Below are 18515 nucleotides of genomic sequence, written 5' to 3' on the forward strand. Positions count from 1 at the left end.
ATGCATAGAATGATCCCATTCTCTGTTAAAGTCGAAACTGGCGGACATGGTGACGCTGTCAGGCAGAGCTTTACACTGGGCGGCGGCAGACTTTTGTTATGGCGACTGCTCTCCGACAGTGGCATGTGGGAAAGTCGCATTGGAACCCCCGCGTCTTATCAGAGATGCCTGCGAAAAACTATCACCTTTAAAGGAGATTCAATTTGCCAACAAAGCCAAGCGTACTGTCGTTTCTGGCAGAGAGGCAAATGCATGGGCAAGACGCAGCAGCGCTTCGAGCGCATCAACAGGCAGACTGGCAAGGCCTGTCTCAGGATGCCTCGCTACCTGATAGAGATTTTGAAGCACGCCTTCCACCGTGCCTCCGAGACTGTGCATTCGTGCATGTCAGCCTGCCAGCTCGGGAAGGCAAAGAGTGTGTGTACAGCAGGGGGGCGGGGGCATAAGGCGCGTTCGAAGATCGAGTTCGCGGAATTCAGCTGGCTCAAAGCTGGTGGCGACTTTGGATTTCGTCGGCTCATAGGGTCGGCTCATAGGGCAGAACTCTCTCGTAGAAGGTTCTTTCTATGTAGCAGCTGCGTTGTCGGCCACTTTTTGGCGAGTGGAGCGGCAAGCAGCGCAGGTTGCAACAAAGCTGAACACCCCTTGCAACCAGTGTCCTGACCAAGTATTTCGTGACCGCAGCAGCACGTTAGTAGTACGTACTAATTCCCACATACTATAACAAGTGGCTTGTTGAAGCGGACGAAAGTGTTGGGAAGGATGGTGGCTTGCAGACGGTGTGGCTTACTTACACGAAGCTCTATACGGCGACTATGATGGCTCACGCAAGACATCTCACCTCCATGATTATTTCATTTAGACTAGACAAGCCACTTGGTTTGACCATTGGCTGGGCAGCGTGGGTGCCAAATAAAGCCGCCTTTATCGGGGTTGCCCTCCGACTTTCCATTGGGTTACAATGCATAGTAACATGTACTGTCAGGTCTCTTGTACTCACCGGTGTTGATCGTGGTATTTCAGTGAGATAGCTTAGAGGGACAAATAATATGTTGCCACCCAAGGCTTGATTCCGCCTGATGATCTGCGCCACTGTTCGGGCGGTCCGTCCCGCGATGGATCCGCTAACGTTCAGTATCTGCCCACCAACGTTAAACTATCCGTAGTGTCGATCTATCCCTGTGGTTGTCTCCAGTTAGCAAGGTATGCTGGCCCGTGTCCGCATAGTATTCCTCAAGCTGCAATTCTGTGGCATCAACAGTAGCCTACCTGGGGTTGCGCTCAATGGTTGAATCCCCCCTTTCGCAGACCATGGTTTCTGCTGACTAAGACACTGACTGGCCTGTGTAACCCGTCAATTCACTGTGTTTAAAAGCGTCTGTCGCTGCGTTTACTACTCACCAAATTTCCACTGACCAAACTCCTGGTCCTTTACGCCGATTAGTATGAAGGCCGTCAACGCACTCCTCGCAAGCCTTTCTTCCAACATCACCGAGATATGTCGCGTATCGGGCATCCCCGGAGTCTCTTTGGGTGTGATTGACAATGGCGAGATTGTATACAACGCCTCGTATGGCTACTGCGACGTCGAAAACCAGATCCCGTGTAGCAGCGAAACAACATTCGTCCTTGGCTCTCTTTCAAAGGCTTTCACGTCGACTTTGCTGGCCCAGTTGGTTGCCCAAGAGAAATTGAAATGGAGTGATTCTCTCAATCAAATTTTACCCGAGTTCGAGAGAGGTGAATCTGATTTGAGTCGCCACGTCACTATTGCCGACCTGCTGTCGCACCACTCTGGCTTGGCAGCTTTTGACTCCCTCTGGCTGGGCTCGGACAATATTCCCCTTTTGAATCATTCCGATGCAGTCAAAATCTTGAGCTACGTGCCTCAACAACAATCCTTCCGCGGCTCATTTGTATACAACAATTTTGCCTACGACGTTCTCGGGCGTGTTATCGAGAAGGTATCTGGCTCATCTTATTCTTCCTTTCTGCGCGACCAGCTACTTGAACCTCTGGGTATGAAGAGAACCTACTACACCGATACTGCTGGACAGGTGGAAGACGAAGCCAAACCTTATGCCGCTCTGGCCGACTCGACACCTATTCGGATTTCGCCAGCGCTTGAAGGAGAAAATGTTTTGATGGGCGCAGCTGGAGGAGTTCGGAGCAGCGTCTCTGACCTTCTACTATTTTACAATGCCTTGATGGACGCTGCTGCCCACCATATGGAGGTTAACACAGTACCCAAGTATACACCCAAGAGCTATCCGCTTTCTTTGTCGCAATTGCCAGCTATGTGGACGGGATGGAACATTCTGCCAATGCCTCTCCTGCGAGAGCATTCATACGGTTATGGTTGGCTGAGAGCTCAGTTACCATCAATGCTAGCTCCGTCTCGCGGGAATCCAGTTTTAAATCCCTTGGTAGGTATCGGAGCACCATCCAGACTTGCGATCTGGCATAGTGGCGATATACCGGGATACCAAACTCATGTTACAATTTTTCCTGAGACTAACCAGGCGATTGTTGTTTTGACGAACTCTATATCCTTGAATGCCGGTTCCCGTTACATCAGCGATATAGCCATAGAGGCGCTGCTTGACAATCTCGACAATGCTCCCGACTACACAAAACTAGCCAGGATGACAGCAGATATTGCAGCTTCGAGGATGGAAAGTGTTCACACGGGACTTCTCCGTGGTAGAAAGCTGCTGCAGCCCCGCCAGCCATTGCGGGTGTACACAGGCAGGTACTTCAACGCTGCCCAAAACTTCTTCATCGAAATTTCCTTGGTCGAAAACGATCTCTATCTAGCATTCATGGGAAGAGAAAAAGATACATTCAAGTTGGTGACATATGGGGACGACAGTTTTTTCTGGTTCCTCACCCATGATGAGGCTGCTGCTCTGGCTCGCTATGATGGGTACGGGGAGGACTTCTACATCATCCGGTTTGGAGCTGCCAACGGACAGCAAGGTACAATGGACACCTTGTGGTGGAAACATGAACCGGCACTTGATGGTTACGGCGAGGCATTCGAACGACGAGGTGAGAATGCAGTTGTTGCAGGGCCCAATTCTGAGCTATAAAATGTATGGTCGGCCGCCTATAGTGCTAGTAACCCGATGCCGTGACAGGGCAGAAATCCCGCCTCAGTCTAAAATGACGAAACAATAAGAACCCTAACTTCAAGGCTCTCCCGCGCAGCAGCTGATGGCGAAGCCATGCTCTTGATGAAGGATGAGTGGGGGCAGCCTAGGGGATTTATTTTTAGCATTTAGCTCGGCGAGGGTGAAGCTATCGTCATCTTTATCTCTACTTACACTTGGCTTGGACATTTTCCTTGGAGTCAAATATTTTGAAAAGAAGAACCTCGTCCGGAGTCTGTCGATTGAGATAATACCATCGATAGCTGGCGCTCTGAAGTGGATATAGCGATTCACCTATGTAATACTTTCGTACATGGTCGACTTGTATGAGCTTCTCTTGTGGCACAGTACTTCCGTCGCAAACGGCTAGCGGGTAGTTTTCGACAGCATTTCGAATAGGTCGCCATACGCTGCGATTGCCTGTCAGCATTCCCTTCCTGGAATCACCGGGCTGCTGCACAGACTTAGTAACGCGGATTCTTTTGTTATCAAGTGTGCTAGGGTCATCACCAAGAATGGACCTGGCGCGCTTTATAGCAGCATGGGGACTCTGGTCTGGCAGCGACTGATCTCAGTCTTTAATAATTCCCATGCTCGGAAGCTGGGCGCTCCACCTACCCACATGCACGGCGTGCACCGGTTTCAGTCGTAGCATCGGGTCATTCAAGTCGATACTGGTTCCTGGCTTGGGGTCTGGTAAATTGCTCGATCGAAGCTAATCAGAGTTAGCTAGAGATCCGCACATATATGTCGACACAAAATACCGTCCAATTGAAGATGTACGTGTCAATTCCTGGTTCCAGAGACTTGAGGAGTACCTCGACTGCCGGAAGGTACTCGTTCGCGACTGTCTCCTCATTGAAGATGGCGGTTTCCAGAGCATGATTCACGATTTGAAATCCATTACGGTCCAGGTCAAACTCCGCCTCCTGACCTCGCAAATCATGAATTATTTCTGGTGATCCAAGACCGAGCTCAAAGTTTCTCTTCTTCAGTCCAGGTGGGACTTCGGACAGGACCTCGTACGGTTTCTGCGTTAAGAAGAGGTCCGAATCCTGAATGTAGTTCAGCTGCGAAGTTTCATCCTCAACGGTGTTTCGGCCGTGATGATTCATAATCGTACGTGATACAGCTGTCAAGTTTTGAGCTGCTAATTTTCGTTCACAGGAGCCGTAGTGAAAAACCCAGACGCAACACTGAGTGTGCGAAATGAAACGGCTTTCTGGTTCGAGGCAGACTCCCTCTCAAGTGAGGGATAACCGCAGCCTCGGTAGCCCTTGTTTATGTACTCAAGACCGGCCTTTCTATCACGTGGCTCGAAAATATTTACTAATTATAACTCCTGGATTCTAAGAGGGTAATATTGCCAATATTTATCACCATTGGGCTGTACGATGCGGGTGTGGCAGCAGCAGCTAGTATTCACCACGGGTTTTTGCCACAGCGCTTTCTACTTCTGTCTCTTTGAGTTTCAGTCAACGCGATTGCGGTAATACCTCTGTACCTATATGCATTTTCCGGATGCTCTGACGCAGACCTTATCTGGCCTAAACTTTTCAGGATGTCGCAACTTGATTGTATTCACGACTGTAGAAATGTAGAACTGGCGCATATGCAAGGATATTGCCCACATTTATGGCATTTACCACCAGGTGTACCACTGGAATCTGTTGCGATCCCAACAATTATACAATCCTTGCGCTGTACCTTCACGGAATCAAGCTGATGATCAGTGAAGAATCTCTTCCAGGGCTGCTCTCTTTCGTCATGGCTCGCCTGCCCCGTTTTGTCAAGTGGATTCTGAGAATGAGACATCTCAAGACGCTGCAGAATATCAATCAGGTTATGACGAGGAACTCTGTAGTTGAAGCCGCACCTACTGTAGATCTCAGTTCCAAATCGCGAATTTGAAACTGAAAGCGAATTTTGAACCGCCTTCATGGAGATGGACAGGTATAAATTACTCAAGGCTTCGTTGTGGAAGGATCTGGAATGGAAGCACGTTTGATGCTGCCAGGATGAGTCTCAAAAGTTCCTGGTGTGGCTATATCAAGCAGCGCCCGAGATGCACTTGCCAACTCCATTATTAGCCGTGGTGCGTTGAAGATGGAGGTGGTGTCGTCAGTTATTATGATACGTGCAACTCAGCCTATGACGACCCCGAAGACCCATAGATGCCGGACGCTGCCTCGAATCACAAAGTGACGTGCCGATCAGAGCTTGGTGTGTGGTATCCGAGCCTAATTTGTTTATGCTCATGGAGCAGTCTTGCGGTCGGCTGACTCTATCATGCAATGCAAGTGTGCCAGATACGACATACTAGTACATGCTGCGTACCACATACTAGTATCCATGTAATAGGACGCAGACAGTACATCAGCAGGAATCTGCACAAAACAGGTTCATCGCACGCGATCGGCTGATTGCTAACCCCCCGCTTCATAGCGTGGCCAAGGTTCTATTGTCTGGTTGATGCTGTCTGCAGTATCTTATCATTACAACCCTTTTTAATAGACCTAAGAATTCATAAAAGATCCTAAAGACTACGCAATGAGAGAGAGGCCCTAGACCTCTCCCACTAATATCTCGCTCAAAATAAACAGAGTGCTTTATCTAATAGTAAATAGATGTGTATAAGACTGTTATTCAGGATAGAGCCAAGCATAAAACACCATGTAGGGTAGAAAGAAGCGGCATCAGTGCAAGTGGGGTCTCTATTACGTCTCTAGTATTATGAGTGAACTTGGACTCTGGCTCTTGTGTTTTGTTTTTACATTTATAAAGCAGCGTTGTCGGCAAATGTTGAAGGAAGGCAGGTGAGCAGGCTCTTGAGCTTTTCCAGCACAGTTTGCTGCTTGGCAACGTCGTTGACTGTCGTCTTGTCGCTGGCGTCACCAATGCTAACCGAGATGTAGCAGCCCTTCTGGTCATGGACGTGGTGCTCCGTGGGCAGCCGGCTGCTACCGCACCATTCCACATCCTTGGGCGAGAAGATACCCGGGTTGATGCGGCTCAGCACCCACTTGAACGCCGACGCGTTTGGGCAGGCGTCGTCGACGTCGGGAAAGTTTACGTTCAAAAAGACGTCGTCCGGCAGGTACGGCCTGCCCGCAGCGACGAGAGTGTTGGTCAGGTTTGCAGCGAGCTGCGCGTAGACGGTGCTGGGCTCGGGGACGGGATACGTGTCCCAGCGGAGGCGGCCATTGTCGGCGCCGGAAAAGGCGAGGGCCGGGATACGCGCGGTGTGGGCGGCGTAGGCGGCGGCGCCGACGGTGCCGGAAAAGGGCACGGCGAGCCAGATGTTGGCGCCGACGTTGGGGCCCGACACGGCGAGTTCGGGCGCGGCGCCGTCCCACAGCTGCGGACCGAACGTGTCGATGCCGTACTTGATGGCCGTTACCGGGAATGAGTTGACCCAGTTGAGGTCGAGACGGGTCGCGTTGTGTCCGACCGGGCCGGACCTAGGCGGACACGAGTCGTACTCGCAGGCGTCCTTGCGGTCGGTGGGCGGCTCATCGCGAGAGGCTGCCGAGGTCAGTCTTGGACGTGGTATGGACAAGGAGAGGCGGGGGAGGGAGACGCACAGCTGCCAGACTTGTCCTCGGCAGGGCAGGACAGGACCGCGTCGTGGCCAGAGGCGCGCAGAGCATCGTGAAAAGAACGTGCGTAGAGCTCGGCCCAGCCGTCATCGTTGCCCTGAACGATGCGAATCCCCTGGACGGCAAGGCCCTGTAGGAGAGTGAGGGCGATGGCGGTCTTCATAGTGGCGGGGACAGAAGGACAAGCCGTCGGCAGGGGTTTGGGCGATGCTGGTCGACAAAAGAAGGACTACAAAACTTGCGCGCAGCCAGAAGCGAGTCGGGGAGGTCAAAGGTTTATTACGAACAATCCACGGGATCAAATAAAGCGCATCCTGTCTGTGCAGTGCCGAGGCCGCCCGTACTAACCAAGTAACTTAAGCTAAGCTATGTAACCACCTATCACAACCACTAATAATAGCGGCCATCACCACCTCATCACCACCACCATCACCGACACACTTTTCCAGAAAAGGTCAGTGCAGGGTGCTCGGGATTATAAAACCCCCTTTTCTATTAACGTTACCGACTGCCCACTCCCAGTGCCATTTTTAGATGGGCTTTGACAAGATGTAAATTGCTCAAAGACCCTTGCAGATAGATGCACCACCGGGAATAACCTCCGCATTAACACAAGAATAAGGGATACTAGACCGGCTTGGCCAACATCCCCTGACAATCGCCATCTGGCCATTTATCAATCGGGCAGGAACTTTTAGGCCGATAAACTCAGGTGTAATGTCGTAGCAGCGTTGGTTGTACTTTACCAATCAATTGCCGATTCCGTAATTACCCTCCCATCTTCATCATTGCTCACTGTGACGAGTCGCGAGCCCACAGCATTCTCAAGTTGGCCGCCTCATCACCAGCATCACAACATCGCTGAATTCAATAGCCAGCGGGACTAAACAGGCCTCTTTGTGAACTGCTGGATACCTCTTTCCTTTCTCCTTAATATGGCTGGCGGTAGCTCCATAGAATGATGCTTGAGTGATTTTTGCGTTCTGCGACATTTGTGCTGGTTTGTCCACTTCGAGGCTGAGTTCGTGATCCAGGGAACTACTGTATTGATGTCTTGAGAAGTAGAAAGCCACTTATAAATATCTGACAACTATCCTACCTCTATTCTTATTGATTCATTTTCCCCAGACATTGAAACGATGCTATCTACTGCGATTATTCTCGTGCTTTATGTGCTTGGTGCTAGGGCTGTCCTCCATCGCTTCAACTTCACCCTGCATAGCGATTTGCGATCTCCAGGTTTGCCTGCATTCCCTACTCTTATTTGCTCGAGAAATTAATCTTTCGCACAGATGGATACGAGCGAGAAGTATACCTCATCAACGGGCAACAGCCAGGCCCATTGATCGAAGTCGATGAGGGCGACGATATTGTGGTCCACGTCCAAAACGACCTCCAAGTCGAAACCACGTTTCACTGGCATGGTGAAGCCGGTCTATCCCTGGCCACAATTGGCAACGGCTGATACGATTTTACCACCAGGACTTTTGCAGCGAGGAAGCCCCGATATGGATGGAGTCCCAGGTGTTACGCAGGTAAGCGTCGATTTTCTTGCCCAGGTTGGAGCTGCAATGCCAAGGTGACGTACACTTACCCTATATAGGACCCGATTCCGCCGGGCGGAAATTTTACGTATTGGTTTTCGACTAAATCCGAGTACGGATTCTATTGGTACCACTCGCATTTCCGAGCATACTACAACGACGCGATCCGAGGACCCCTTCTCATCCGGCCAGCCGCGTGGCGCCAACGCCCTTTCGCGGCCAGAGCTCGAACTGACGGGGAGAAGGCGGCGCTTCTTGAAGCCGAGCGACAGGCGACAAATATCTTATTAAATGATTGGACACATGAGCTCTCCGACATCATATTTGAACGGTATAGTAGGACTGGCGCCTTCCCATCCTGCGTCGACAGTATCTTGGCCAACGGCCTTGGTAGAGTCCAGTGCCTCCCAGAAGACGTGCTCCGGGCGGGGCCGCAGCCGGATATGCCGACTCGTGAACAAGGTAGAGCTTCTGTTCCGGAGCCGAATACGTCAGAAATGCCAACTACGAATGCTTTGAGCCCTCGCGGCTGCATGCCGCCCGGCATGTTCAACCCCGGATTCAACATGAGCTCGTTGCCACCCGAGGTCTGTGTCAATACGACTTCACCTCTTCTAACAGTCTCCGCAAACCACACCACAGGTTGGTTGGCGTTGAATTTTGTAAATTCGGGTGCAGTCAGCGCTTTGAGTGTTTCTTTGGACGGTCATTCTATGTTCGTCTACGCTGCAGATGGCCTCTATGTCGAGATGCAGGAAGTAAAGGTACCGTGTTTTGTTCTTTTACAATTTTCTCAACTAACTTGATCTAGGTACTTCGGATGGAACTGGGCCAGCGATATTCGGTCATGGTTAAACTAAACCAGCGACCTGCCAGCTATTATCTCAGGTTCGCGACCTACCCAAGCGGCGATATGCAGCAAGTCTTGGAGGGACGTGCCGTTGTATCCTACGCTGAGATACCCACGGGTGGCATTGTAGATGATGCTTCTCAAACCTGGATGTTCATCAACGGATCCGCCAAACCTGGCGCCGCGCGACTCACACCCCAGGGCCTCGCACCATTCGAAAAGAAGAGCAATGCTCCGCCAGGCGGGCGAGCCGATAAAACCTTATCGTTCGTGATCAACCAAACAGATATCACGACTTGGGTACTCGATCGCGCACCGTTCAAAGAGCCGGAGATACCTGTCATATATGGCAATGCGTCGTCTGGTTGGACCTCGAATACGACAATGCACCTGCCTCTCAACTCCACCGTAGATATTATTCTGAACATAGCGAGCGATTCAATGGACACGGTAAGCTATACAGCCATGGAAAATATATCTCGATTTACTGACTGCGAAAAGATGGGCCACCCACTGCATCTTCATGGTCACAAGTTTTGGGTCCTCGGCTCTGGCACTGGTTCATTTGCGTTTGAGTCTGTTCAAGATGCGCCTACAGGGATGTTGAATGTCGTCAATCCGCCATTTCGCGACACAACAGGCTTGCCTGCGCGAGGCTGGGCTGTCATACGGTGCGTCTCTTGTCCGCCAAATTTGGAGAGGCCATTTGTGACTGACATTTCTCGTCAGCTATATAACGGACAATCCCGGGGCGTGGATATTCCACTGCCACCTACAGTGGCACGTTGTTGTAAGTGGTCATGTAGCAAATTTGACATGACGCAACTGACAGTCTGTTCGAGGTTGGTATGGCCGTGGTTCTTGTTGAGGGCCAGGACCAACTGCCAGCTTTGGTAGGGAATTACAGCAAAAGTACACCCCCGGTCCGAAGTGGAGGGGAGCATACAGCTGCCGTCCCTTGCGACAAGCTCCGGTTTCTAGCCGCTATCGTAGCCGTCGTTAGCGGATGTTGTAGGGGTTGGCTTATACATAGGTAGGTATTAGTTGACAAGTGGGCTCTCGCTGGAATTGGAAAGTTGTTAGTGTATCAAGTGAAGAATTTGATTTTGGTTGGATGGTGATGTAGGTAGATAAACTGGTGTGAGTCTTGTTGAGTAATTAACGAGAAGAAAAAGACTCAACTTGAGACTTGAAGAGAATTCGTCTAACAAGTACGACCAGCCAAAACGTGGAAATCATTTTTTCAAGTTGCAAGGAGACAATGTCATCATGATCTACAGCAACACAACCAGGCTGCGTTCGAGGCAGCCAATTGTTCCACGCGTGCTGAGACTTTTCGTGGTACGTCGGGTATACGGCACGTCAAAGAAGGAGTGGTACGGAGCCTTAAACGATAACTAAAGACGGGCCACAAGGCTGGGTCATCTCGTTCAAGTTGCCCGCCTTGCCGCCGTTGCTCCAAGATAGCGGGCGGTCGGCCAAACCCAGGATTAAATCAAGGCCATCACACCGAGTATTGTTTGCCTGGATGAGTCTGTGACCAATTGGACGTCGGGTTGTGTCTGTTGATCGTTGCCGACCTTGTGTGTTCTTCAAAATGTCGCCGAGGAGGTTGAACTCTTTTAGATGGATGACAAGGCTTTTCTTTGACTTGCAGGTGGCAGGTGGAGTCGAGATAAGTTTGACGAGTGCAAAAAGTCCATTCCTGACAAGCAGAACCTGATTGAGAAGTAGAGAGCTACAAGACTTGTGGCGTCGCAGTGGCATCGTCTTCAATCAGCGGGCATATTCTGCGCCCTTGTCGAAACAACCACAATCCTAGATCAGGGTAAATGAAACAGTAGATTCGTTTCTATTTGTATATACTGAATTGATAACTACAGAGAGTACCGCCAGCCTTGTCCCATATTTCCCCCTTCTCGGGCTTCCTGCTCGCTGGTCTCCTTGCGTTGCAACCTCTTGTTCAGCCACAAATACTGTGCATTAGACACCGCTGCGAAAATCAGTCCAATCGAGGCTAAGCTAAGGATGACGGTGAATCCAGTTCTGTATAGCGGAGCATCATGTGCTTGGAAGACTTGAGCACCGGCAAGGCCGGCGGTGTTCACAGTCATGATTAGTAGAGCCATGGTGATGGAGCGCTCTGCAGGGCTGCGAATGTTGACGGCTAACCAGGAGCCGTTGAGCGGATGTATTATAGATCCCCAAAGAGCACTGCAGATGAGGATTCCGTACTTGAGATCGCGATTGGTACTGGTAGCAAGTTGTCTGGTCGCAAGCTAGGTATGGTTAGCCTTCCCTCCTGGTCTTGTGTGGACATGTTGACTTACACAAAATGCAAAACTTAGCACAGATGCAAAGAAAATCAGACCACCTCTCTTGCCAGTCTTGTCGGCAATCCAACCAAATGAAAGACTAAGCACGATGACAATCCAGTTGCCAACCGACGCCAGTGCATTTGCCTGAAGGCGATCGTAGCCGTAGCTTGCAATGATTGAAGGCTGGTATGTTCCCAAGGGGGATATGACGGCAATGGCGCAGAAGGACACGGTCAATTGAGGATAAATGTTCCATCGAGTAAAGGCAGCTTTGATGTCGGTCCACTTGACGTATTTGTTCTTGGCCTCACCGGCAGGATTGTCCCTGGTAACCCGTTGAGTCAGGATATGTATCTCTCGTGGTGTGAAGTACAGGTGACCAAGAATGTTTGAAGGGTTATCCGGTGAATTAGGCATTAGAAGACCAAAGACTATGCCGACAACAATAGTCAACATGCCTTCGATCAAAAACATCCATTGCCACCCCGATAAGCCACCAATACCTCGCATTTGAAGGATGCCGTATGCGATCAGGCCACTTGCCGCCGACGCAAACATGTTTCCGAAAAAGAAGGCAATGAAGCGACGGCTGGTCTCGTTGCGCTTGTACCACCGCGTCAAGGTGTACAGGCCAGCAGGAATGAATCCTGCCTCGAGAAGACCCAGTAGCAGCCTGGTAACGTAGTAGACACCGACTCCCTTGCCCTTTTGAAAGGCTTGAAAGGTGGCCACCAGACCCCAGCAAATGATCTGGCAGCTGATCCATTTTTGAGGCCCAACACGATAGAGAATGAGGTTGCTGGGTAGCTCGAGAAGAACGATTCCCAAGCTGAGGAGTTGATTGCCGACATTGAACTGAAACTGGGTGATTCCAACTTCCTTCAGGAAGAAGTCGGTGAGTGCGTTGCCGATGTTGCCGCGATCTAGCTGCAAGACGAAGAAGCCAGCAATGAGAAGAGGCATAATGAGTAGGTCTAGCTTCCTGACGATAGCCTTCTCTTCAGCCTCAGACCAGTCTCTGCTGGGAGATTGAACCGACGCTTCCGACTTTTCGTCGACACTGGCCTCGGTCGCAGCTACAGCGGCGACTGCGTGTGGGAAAAGGTCCTTTTCGCTGGACATGATGGGGGATTGAGATTAGGCGGCTCGGTGACTTGACGACAATCTGCAAAACTGGCCGTGCCGGACCTCGACTTAAAATATGACATGTTTGAGGCTGGCCTCACTGTCATGGAGCTGTTCGTGATGGAATTGCGCGATTGCGCAATGCTCAATTTTCTGGCTATCGCATTTGATCTGTTATGAAGCCTCGTTGTTTTTGCAGTATACTCGAGCTTTGTTATATTAAACTTTGCGCCTCAAGATATGGGCGCGCCACAGTTTCATCAACGCTATGCACCCCCAAATCACGACGTTTGAGCAGACAACACCTAGGGCGGAAAGGAAAGCCGTTGCCATGCTGAAGAATGCTTCACCAATGAGACCATGATCCGAGCGACAGCCCGGCCGTTGCCAACTCAATAGTTTGTGTCGGGAGTGGGCTCTCTCTCACGCTTTCCAGCCGACATCTTGCGTGCTCGCGCGGCGCTGTCGAGCAGAGGAGGATGGGCCAATGAGACCATGATGCGAACCACAAAAGGTTTAGGGGTCTGGTGCCGTCCAATTCCTAGCGCGCGAGTTTCCGAGATAGACATGGACGATCGCGCTTTGTTAGTATTAATTCGAATCGCGAGATGCGACAATTGTCGAGAGAAAGTGCGATAATTGCATCAACTCTCTGCCGGCTCACAAATGCTATAACTCGTCCTCATACCCTGATTCTTGTGCTGAGTTCAAACCTTGCCTCATCTTTCTATTTCTTCAAGACTCCCCAATACCATGGCTACCACCAAACGACCAAACTTTCTCATCATAGTAGCTGATGACCTCGGCTTCAGTGACACAAAACCTTATGGTTCTGAGATCGAAACCCCGGTCCTTGATCGGTTGTCCAAAGATGGCATACGTTTGACCAACTTCCACACGGCGCAGGCGTGCTCGCCCACGAGATCTATGCTCTTTTCGGGGACTGACAACCATATCGCAGGCCTTGGCCAAATGGCCGAGGCTGCCCAAATGAAGAGGAGAGCCACCGGAAAAGACCCTTCATATATCGGCAAACCGGGTTACGAAGGCTACCTCAACTGGAAAGTGGCTGCACTACCCGAGATCCTCTCGGATGCTGGTTACCTGACCATCATGTCTGGGAAGTGGCACTTGGGCATGACACCAGATGTCTCGCCCAGCGCCAGAGGCTTTAAGAAGAGCTTTGGTTTCCTACCTGGATGCGGTAATCATTTCAACTATGAGCCCCAGTTTGACCAGACTGAAGATACCATGCTGCTTACGTCTGACGGTTTCTGGATGGAGAACGAAAAAACGATTGACAGAAAGAAGGACTTGCCGGATGACTTTTACTCGACCAATTTCTTCACGGATAAGTTTATCGATATTCTTGCTAATAGGACCGAGGCCGAGAAACAGCAGCCGTTCTTCTCTTACTTGGCCTACACGGCACCGCACTGGCCAATGCAGGCACCGGAGGAAGTGATTGAGAAATATCGTGAGTCGTGACGACAGTTGCCCTGGCGACGTTATCTCGTACATTCTGTTCTAATTGATTGGTAGGCGGCAAATACGACCAGGGGCCAGACAGGCTTAGACTCGATCGCTTGGAGCAGTTGAAGAAATTGGGTCTTGTGCCATCTGACGTTGAAGCCGCCCCTCCTGTTGGCTTTGAGTCAGGCGTTAGATGGGACGACCTCACGGAGCATGAGCGTGCCATTTCCGCGAGAAAAATGGAGGTGTACGCAGCCATGGTTGACTTGATCGACCAGAACATCGGCAGGGTGGTTGACGCACTTGAAGCTTCTGGCGAGTTGGACAATACCTTCGTCTTGTTCATGTCGGATAATGGAGCAGAAGGGTCGACATTGGAGGCAGCGCCAGTACGTCTCACCATATGCTTTGGTCCCAGTTTAAGTGAGCTAACACACAGTCAAGCTCTTGTCGTCATTCAAGACGCTCGGCGAGCTGATCGCGGCGTACTATGACAATAGCCTTGAGAACATCGGCAAGCATGATTCGTACGTCTGGTATGGCTCGAGATGGGCTTGTGCTGCCACCGCCCCCTCTCGTGGGTTCAAGGGGTGGTCAACCGAGGGTGGAATCCGCTGCCCTTGTCTTGTCCGATATCCGCCACTTCAAAAAACCCCGAATGCAATCTCGCACTCTTTCACAACAGTCATGGACATTCTTCCCACCGTTCTTGACCTTGCGCAGGTGCAGCATCCAGGAGCATCATTCAGGGGTCGCAGTGTTGTCCTTCCACGAGGCAAGTCCTGGATCAACCACCTTGCATCGCCCTCTGAGAACCCTGCCGTGCATGAAGATGAGAATCACATTCATGGCTGGGAGCTGTTTGGCAACCGTGCCATTCGTAAGGGAAACTGGAAGGCGGTTCTGTTAGCAAGGCAGGGCGGCGATAGCTGGGAGTTGTACAACGTTGAAGAGGATCCAGCCGAGCAGCATGATGTAGCAAAGTCCCGGCCTGAAATTCTGGAGGAAATGCTTGTACACTGGGCCACGTACGTCGCTGAGACGGGTTTGGTGGAAGACGCGTTTTGAGGAAGAATGATGTGATTGAGGCCCACAATGGCGCTGGGCGTGTGAGGGAGGCTACGAGCCTTGACATCACCAACCCTGAATGTATGTAGTAGCAGTTGTGGTAACATTGAAACTGTCCAAAACATTTTCCATTGCCAAAATGACGTATAGGAAGACACGGACCGGCTGCTTGCATTGCAAGGTGAGAAAGGTTAAGGTAGGTAGCTGACTCCAGACAAAGGTGGCGGACCACGCTTATCACTTCAGCAGTGCGACGAGACTGCTCCATGCGGTGCATGTATTAGGCGGGGGACCAAGTGCAATCTGAAGGCCCCAAGCCGGTCAACTTGTAACAGAAAAGTGCGCTCGCTCGAAAACCCGGTTCAGACGACCTCGGCCTCGCATCTACAACGCATCGCGCCATGCCCGACAGACCGGCTGGCAGCGGAAGACAGGGAGCTACTAGGACACTGGCACAGAGTCGCGCACAGAGCAATTGCTCATCAAAGAGGCTGTGAAGCTCTCTGGCAGCATGAAGTTACGCGTCTGGCCCTCGACCATCCGGTGATCCTGAATCTTGCGCTGGCCCTCTCATCATTCGAGCAAGCGCACACGGCGCATCGTTCACGAACGGACATACAAGCACATCGAAGGCGACGAAACATCTGCGCGGCTCGAGGTTTCCGATACTATGATGCTGCGGTTGGATTGATGAGAAGTACTGTAGCTGTAGCAAGCAGGCGGAATGGCGCGGTTTGCCATCTCGCTTCGGTACTCATGATGGTCAGCTCATACGCAGAAGGTGCAGTCAAAGAGTTGATACGGGATCAACACGAGCCATCGTCGATGTTGAATGATTTGCTCGTCACCTGTCGACTCACTCGAGGTGTCAGAGCTATTGCAGAATGCTTTGGCGTCATTTGGCCGAACCGTTCGGAGCGCATACTCTTCGTCACCGAGGCCGAAGCACCGGCTCACGGGCCTCTTGATCCAGTGCTCGAGCTTCTCGAGTCTCTGAAATTCCTGGAAGAAGAAGAAAATGCCGCGGTTAGGCGCGTCTGCCAAGCTGCACTAAATTTGATGAAGTGGTTGGTCAGGAAAGCGCAGACGTCTGAATGGTGGCCTGCACACAGAGCTTCGCTGCAATGGGCGGCTCTGGTCAGCGAAGAATTCATGCAGCTTCTGGAGGCGAAGGAACCTGCAGCGCTGGTCTTATTGTCATATGGATGCTTTTTGGCAGATGATGATTCTGGGCATAGTTTTGTGCTGATGGGCTGGAAAGGAGGTGTGTGTGCTGAGATTCGGGCGCTAGTCGGCCCGAGATGGGCCTGGGCAGTGTCCAGCTACTGTAGCTAATCTCTTATCCGACGTTTTGTTTTCTTTTCTCTTCCTTTTCTTTTTTCATAGCCAATGGCGGACAAAAGTTAACGGATGCTACATACCAAACCGATCTAGCTCAAATGTCCAACGTTGGAGCTTTTTTGTAGTTCATCGCTACGGACGGCACCAATGCGGGCCGAGGAGTTCGATTGGGCTGGTTGCAGCGAACATGGCGCCTTTGATACTCTCCGAATTGCACACCACCACTAATAATCTGGCCGCATTCATAACGTCGATCTACCAGCAGGTGGAGGTGGAGGGTTCGGTCTAACGGAGACAGGCAAAAATCGTGATCTGCTTGAGCTGTGGTTCGTGATTCCATTTACCCGCGTGCGGGGCTTGCCATCACTATTCATGGTCACCAAACGATAGATATATCCCAGCCGCTGGACTGTTTAACCATCCTTTTCATCACGTTCAACACCATCGAAGCATTCAATATTGTTAATCCTTAAGGACCTTGCCCATCTTAAAATGACGTATCTTGACCCTCCCAATCAAAAGTTTGTCGACTCCCTTGCTGGAGGACAACCACTCTACCAAAAATCATACGCGGATGCTAGGAAGGTCCTGGAGAACATCCAGAACTTCAAACCCTCTGCGGACGTATCCCAGGAGCGAACCTCGATTGACTTCAATGGCTCGCCGGTCGAGATGGTCATTTTCCGCCCGGCAAAAGCCAGCGGACCTTTGAAGTTGATCTTCTATACCCATGGCGGCGGGTGGATCTTGGGAAGGTACGTCAATTGAACTCGCCAAGGGAATTGAGTATCGTGACATTGCTAACAAACCATGACATTTAATAGCCCATCTGCTCACGGAGCTTTGATGCAAGACTTTGTGCGCCAAACCGGTGCAGCTGTTGTTTTTCCGTACTACACCCCGGCCCCCGAAGCGCAATACCCGACACAGTTCGAGCAGTCATACGGAGTACTTGAGCATGTTGTCAAGCACGGGGACAAGTACCAGCTAAAGACGGATCGTCTTGGCCTCGCGGGTGATAGTGTTGGAGGTACTGTCCCACATTACCTTTCTTTTGTAGCCTTTGGGTATACTTTAGCAATACTAACATGCATCTAGGAAATATGGCTATTGCCATGACACAACTCGCCATTTCTCGAGGCCTTCCCGCCAAGATTGGCCAGCTCGTGCTTCTTTACCCAGTCACAAACACTCAAACTAAATCTGTCACTTACAAGCAATTCGAGGATGGACCGTACCTTACTGAAAAGACAATGGACTGGATGATTAACGCCTTCCTTCCAAAAGTCGAGGATCGAGCAAGCCCACTTGCCTCACCCCTCGTCTTTGCCCCGGACGACATATTGGCCAAATTTCCGCCAACAACTATTTTTCTCTCGGGCGCTGATCCATTGATCGCCGAAGGCGAGGCGTTTGGGCATCGATTGCAAAAGTTGGGTGTCGATACAGCAATTATCAAGGCAGAAGGGGTCATTCATGACTTTGTTCTGCTGGAGCCGATTCGACATGCAGCAACTCCGCGAGTTATTACGGAGCTTGCTGGATTAAAACTTCTCCAAGCCATTGCTGATAAATGATTGGACCCATTTCTGTTGAGCGAATGCTGTCAGGTCTGCCTAATACCTAGGAGTATAATGACAATTAGTTAATGGATTGTACATTGAGTTCTGCCGCTACATGGTAACTTTTCCCAGTTCGCTGACTGATTAACAACAACTACAGGGTATATTCTTTACATGCCATGTGAGTTTGTAGTCGCCGACAACTCCAAGTTGAGGTAATAAATTCCGATCCTTGTTAGACAGTGCAAGCATGTATTAAGTTAAACTCCAGTACCACAAGCACCACAAAGTGTCTCGCCAACTATCCACGTACACCTCGTAACAATCAGCAAACAGGCAGACTCGGCACAAGCAACGATAGCTACCGTAATGCGCATCGATCTTCTCAAAATGTGATATGCGACTGCCACCAAACTCACCTTTGCTTTGCCTCGTCACCGTCGCTCTGGTGGCGACGGAGGTTGAGGGGCGGAGGGGCGGGGA

At 50.9% G+C, this 18515-nt stretch overlaps 6 protein-coding genes across 6 annotated transcripts; 3 read left to right on the forward strand and 3 right to left on the reverse strand.

Moving 5' to 3' along the window:
- Positions 1-1445: 1445 nt before the first annotated feature.
- ISF_09667 (Beta-lactamase/transpeptidase-like protein) lies at positions 1446-3092 on the forward strand (the record flags this gene model as incomplete). The annotated part of the gene is made up of 1 exon (XM_018853268.1): positions 1446-3092. The coding sequence occupies one exon, from the start codon at positions 1446-1448 to the stop codon at positions 3090-3092; it is 1647 nt and encodes a 548-aa protein (XP_018699561.1).
- Positions 3093-3318: 226 nt separating this feature from the next.
- Positions 3319-4267, reverse strand: ISF_09668 (hypothetical protein; the record flags this gene model as incomplete). Its single annotated transcript, XM_018853269.1, has 3 exons — positions 3319-3707; positions 3771-3867; positions 3917-4267. 3 exons carry the CDS (start codon positions 4265-4267, stop codon positions 3319-3321), a joined length of 837 nt encoding a protein of 278 aa, XP_018699562.1.
- Positions 4268-5928: 1661 nt separating this feature from the next.
- Positions 5929-6914, reverse strand: ISF_09669 (acid phosphatase; the record flags this gene model as incomplete). Its single annotated transcript, XM_018853270.1, has 2 exons — positions 5929-6677; positions 6737-6914. The coding sequence occupies 2 exons, from the start codon at positions 6912-6914 to the stop codon at positions 5929-5931; spliced, it is 927 nt and encodes a 308-aa protein (XP_018699563.1).
- A 4108-nt stretch (positions 6915-11022) lies between these two features.
- ISF_09670 (Major facilitator superfamily domain, general substrate transporter) lies at positions 11023-12585 on the reverse strand (the record flags this gene model as incomplete). The annotated part of the gene is made up of 2 exons (XM_018853271.1): positions 11023-11424; positions 11476-12585. The coding sequence occupies 2 exons, from the start codon at positions 12583-12585 to the stop codon at positions 11023-11025; spliced, it is 1512 nt and encodes a 503-aa protein (XP_018699564.1).
- A 756-nt stretch (positions 12586-13341) lies between these two features.
- On the forward strand, positions 13342-15129 carry ISF_09671 (Alkaline-phosphatase-like, core domain protein; the record flags this gene model as incomplete). Its single annotated transcript, XM_018853272.1, has 3 exons — positions 13342-14065; positions 14131-14450; positions 14506-15129. The coding sequence occupies 3 exons, from the start codon at positions 13342-13344 to the stop codon at positions 15127-15129; spliced, it is 1668 nt and encodes a 555-aa protein (XP_018699565.1).
- Positions 15130-16962: 1833 nt separating this feature from the next.
- Positions 16963-18047, forward strand: ISF_09672 (Alpha/beta hydrolase fold-3; the record flags this gene model as incomplete). The annotated part of the gene is made up of 3 exons (XM_018853273.1): positions 16963-17225; positions 17295-17500; positions 17569-18047. The coding sequence occupies 3 exons, from the start codon at positions 16963-16965 to the stop codon at positions 18045-18047; spliced, it is 948 nt and encodes a 315-aa protein (XP_018699566.1).
- Between the last annotated feature and the right edge of the window lie 468 nt (positions 18048-18515).

This window comes from Cordyceps fumosorosea (genome assembly GCF_001636725.1).
Source record: "Cordyceps fumosorosea ARSEF 2679 chromosome Unknown scaffold_63, whole genome shotgun sequence".
Taxonomy (NCBI): Eukaryota; Fungi; Ascomycota; class Sordariomycetes; order Hypocreales; family Cordycipitaceae; genus Cordyceps; species Cordyceps fumosorosea.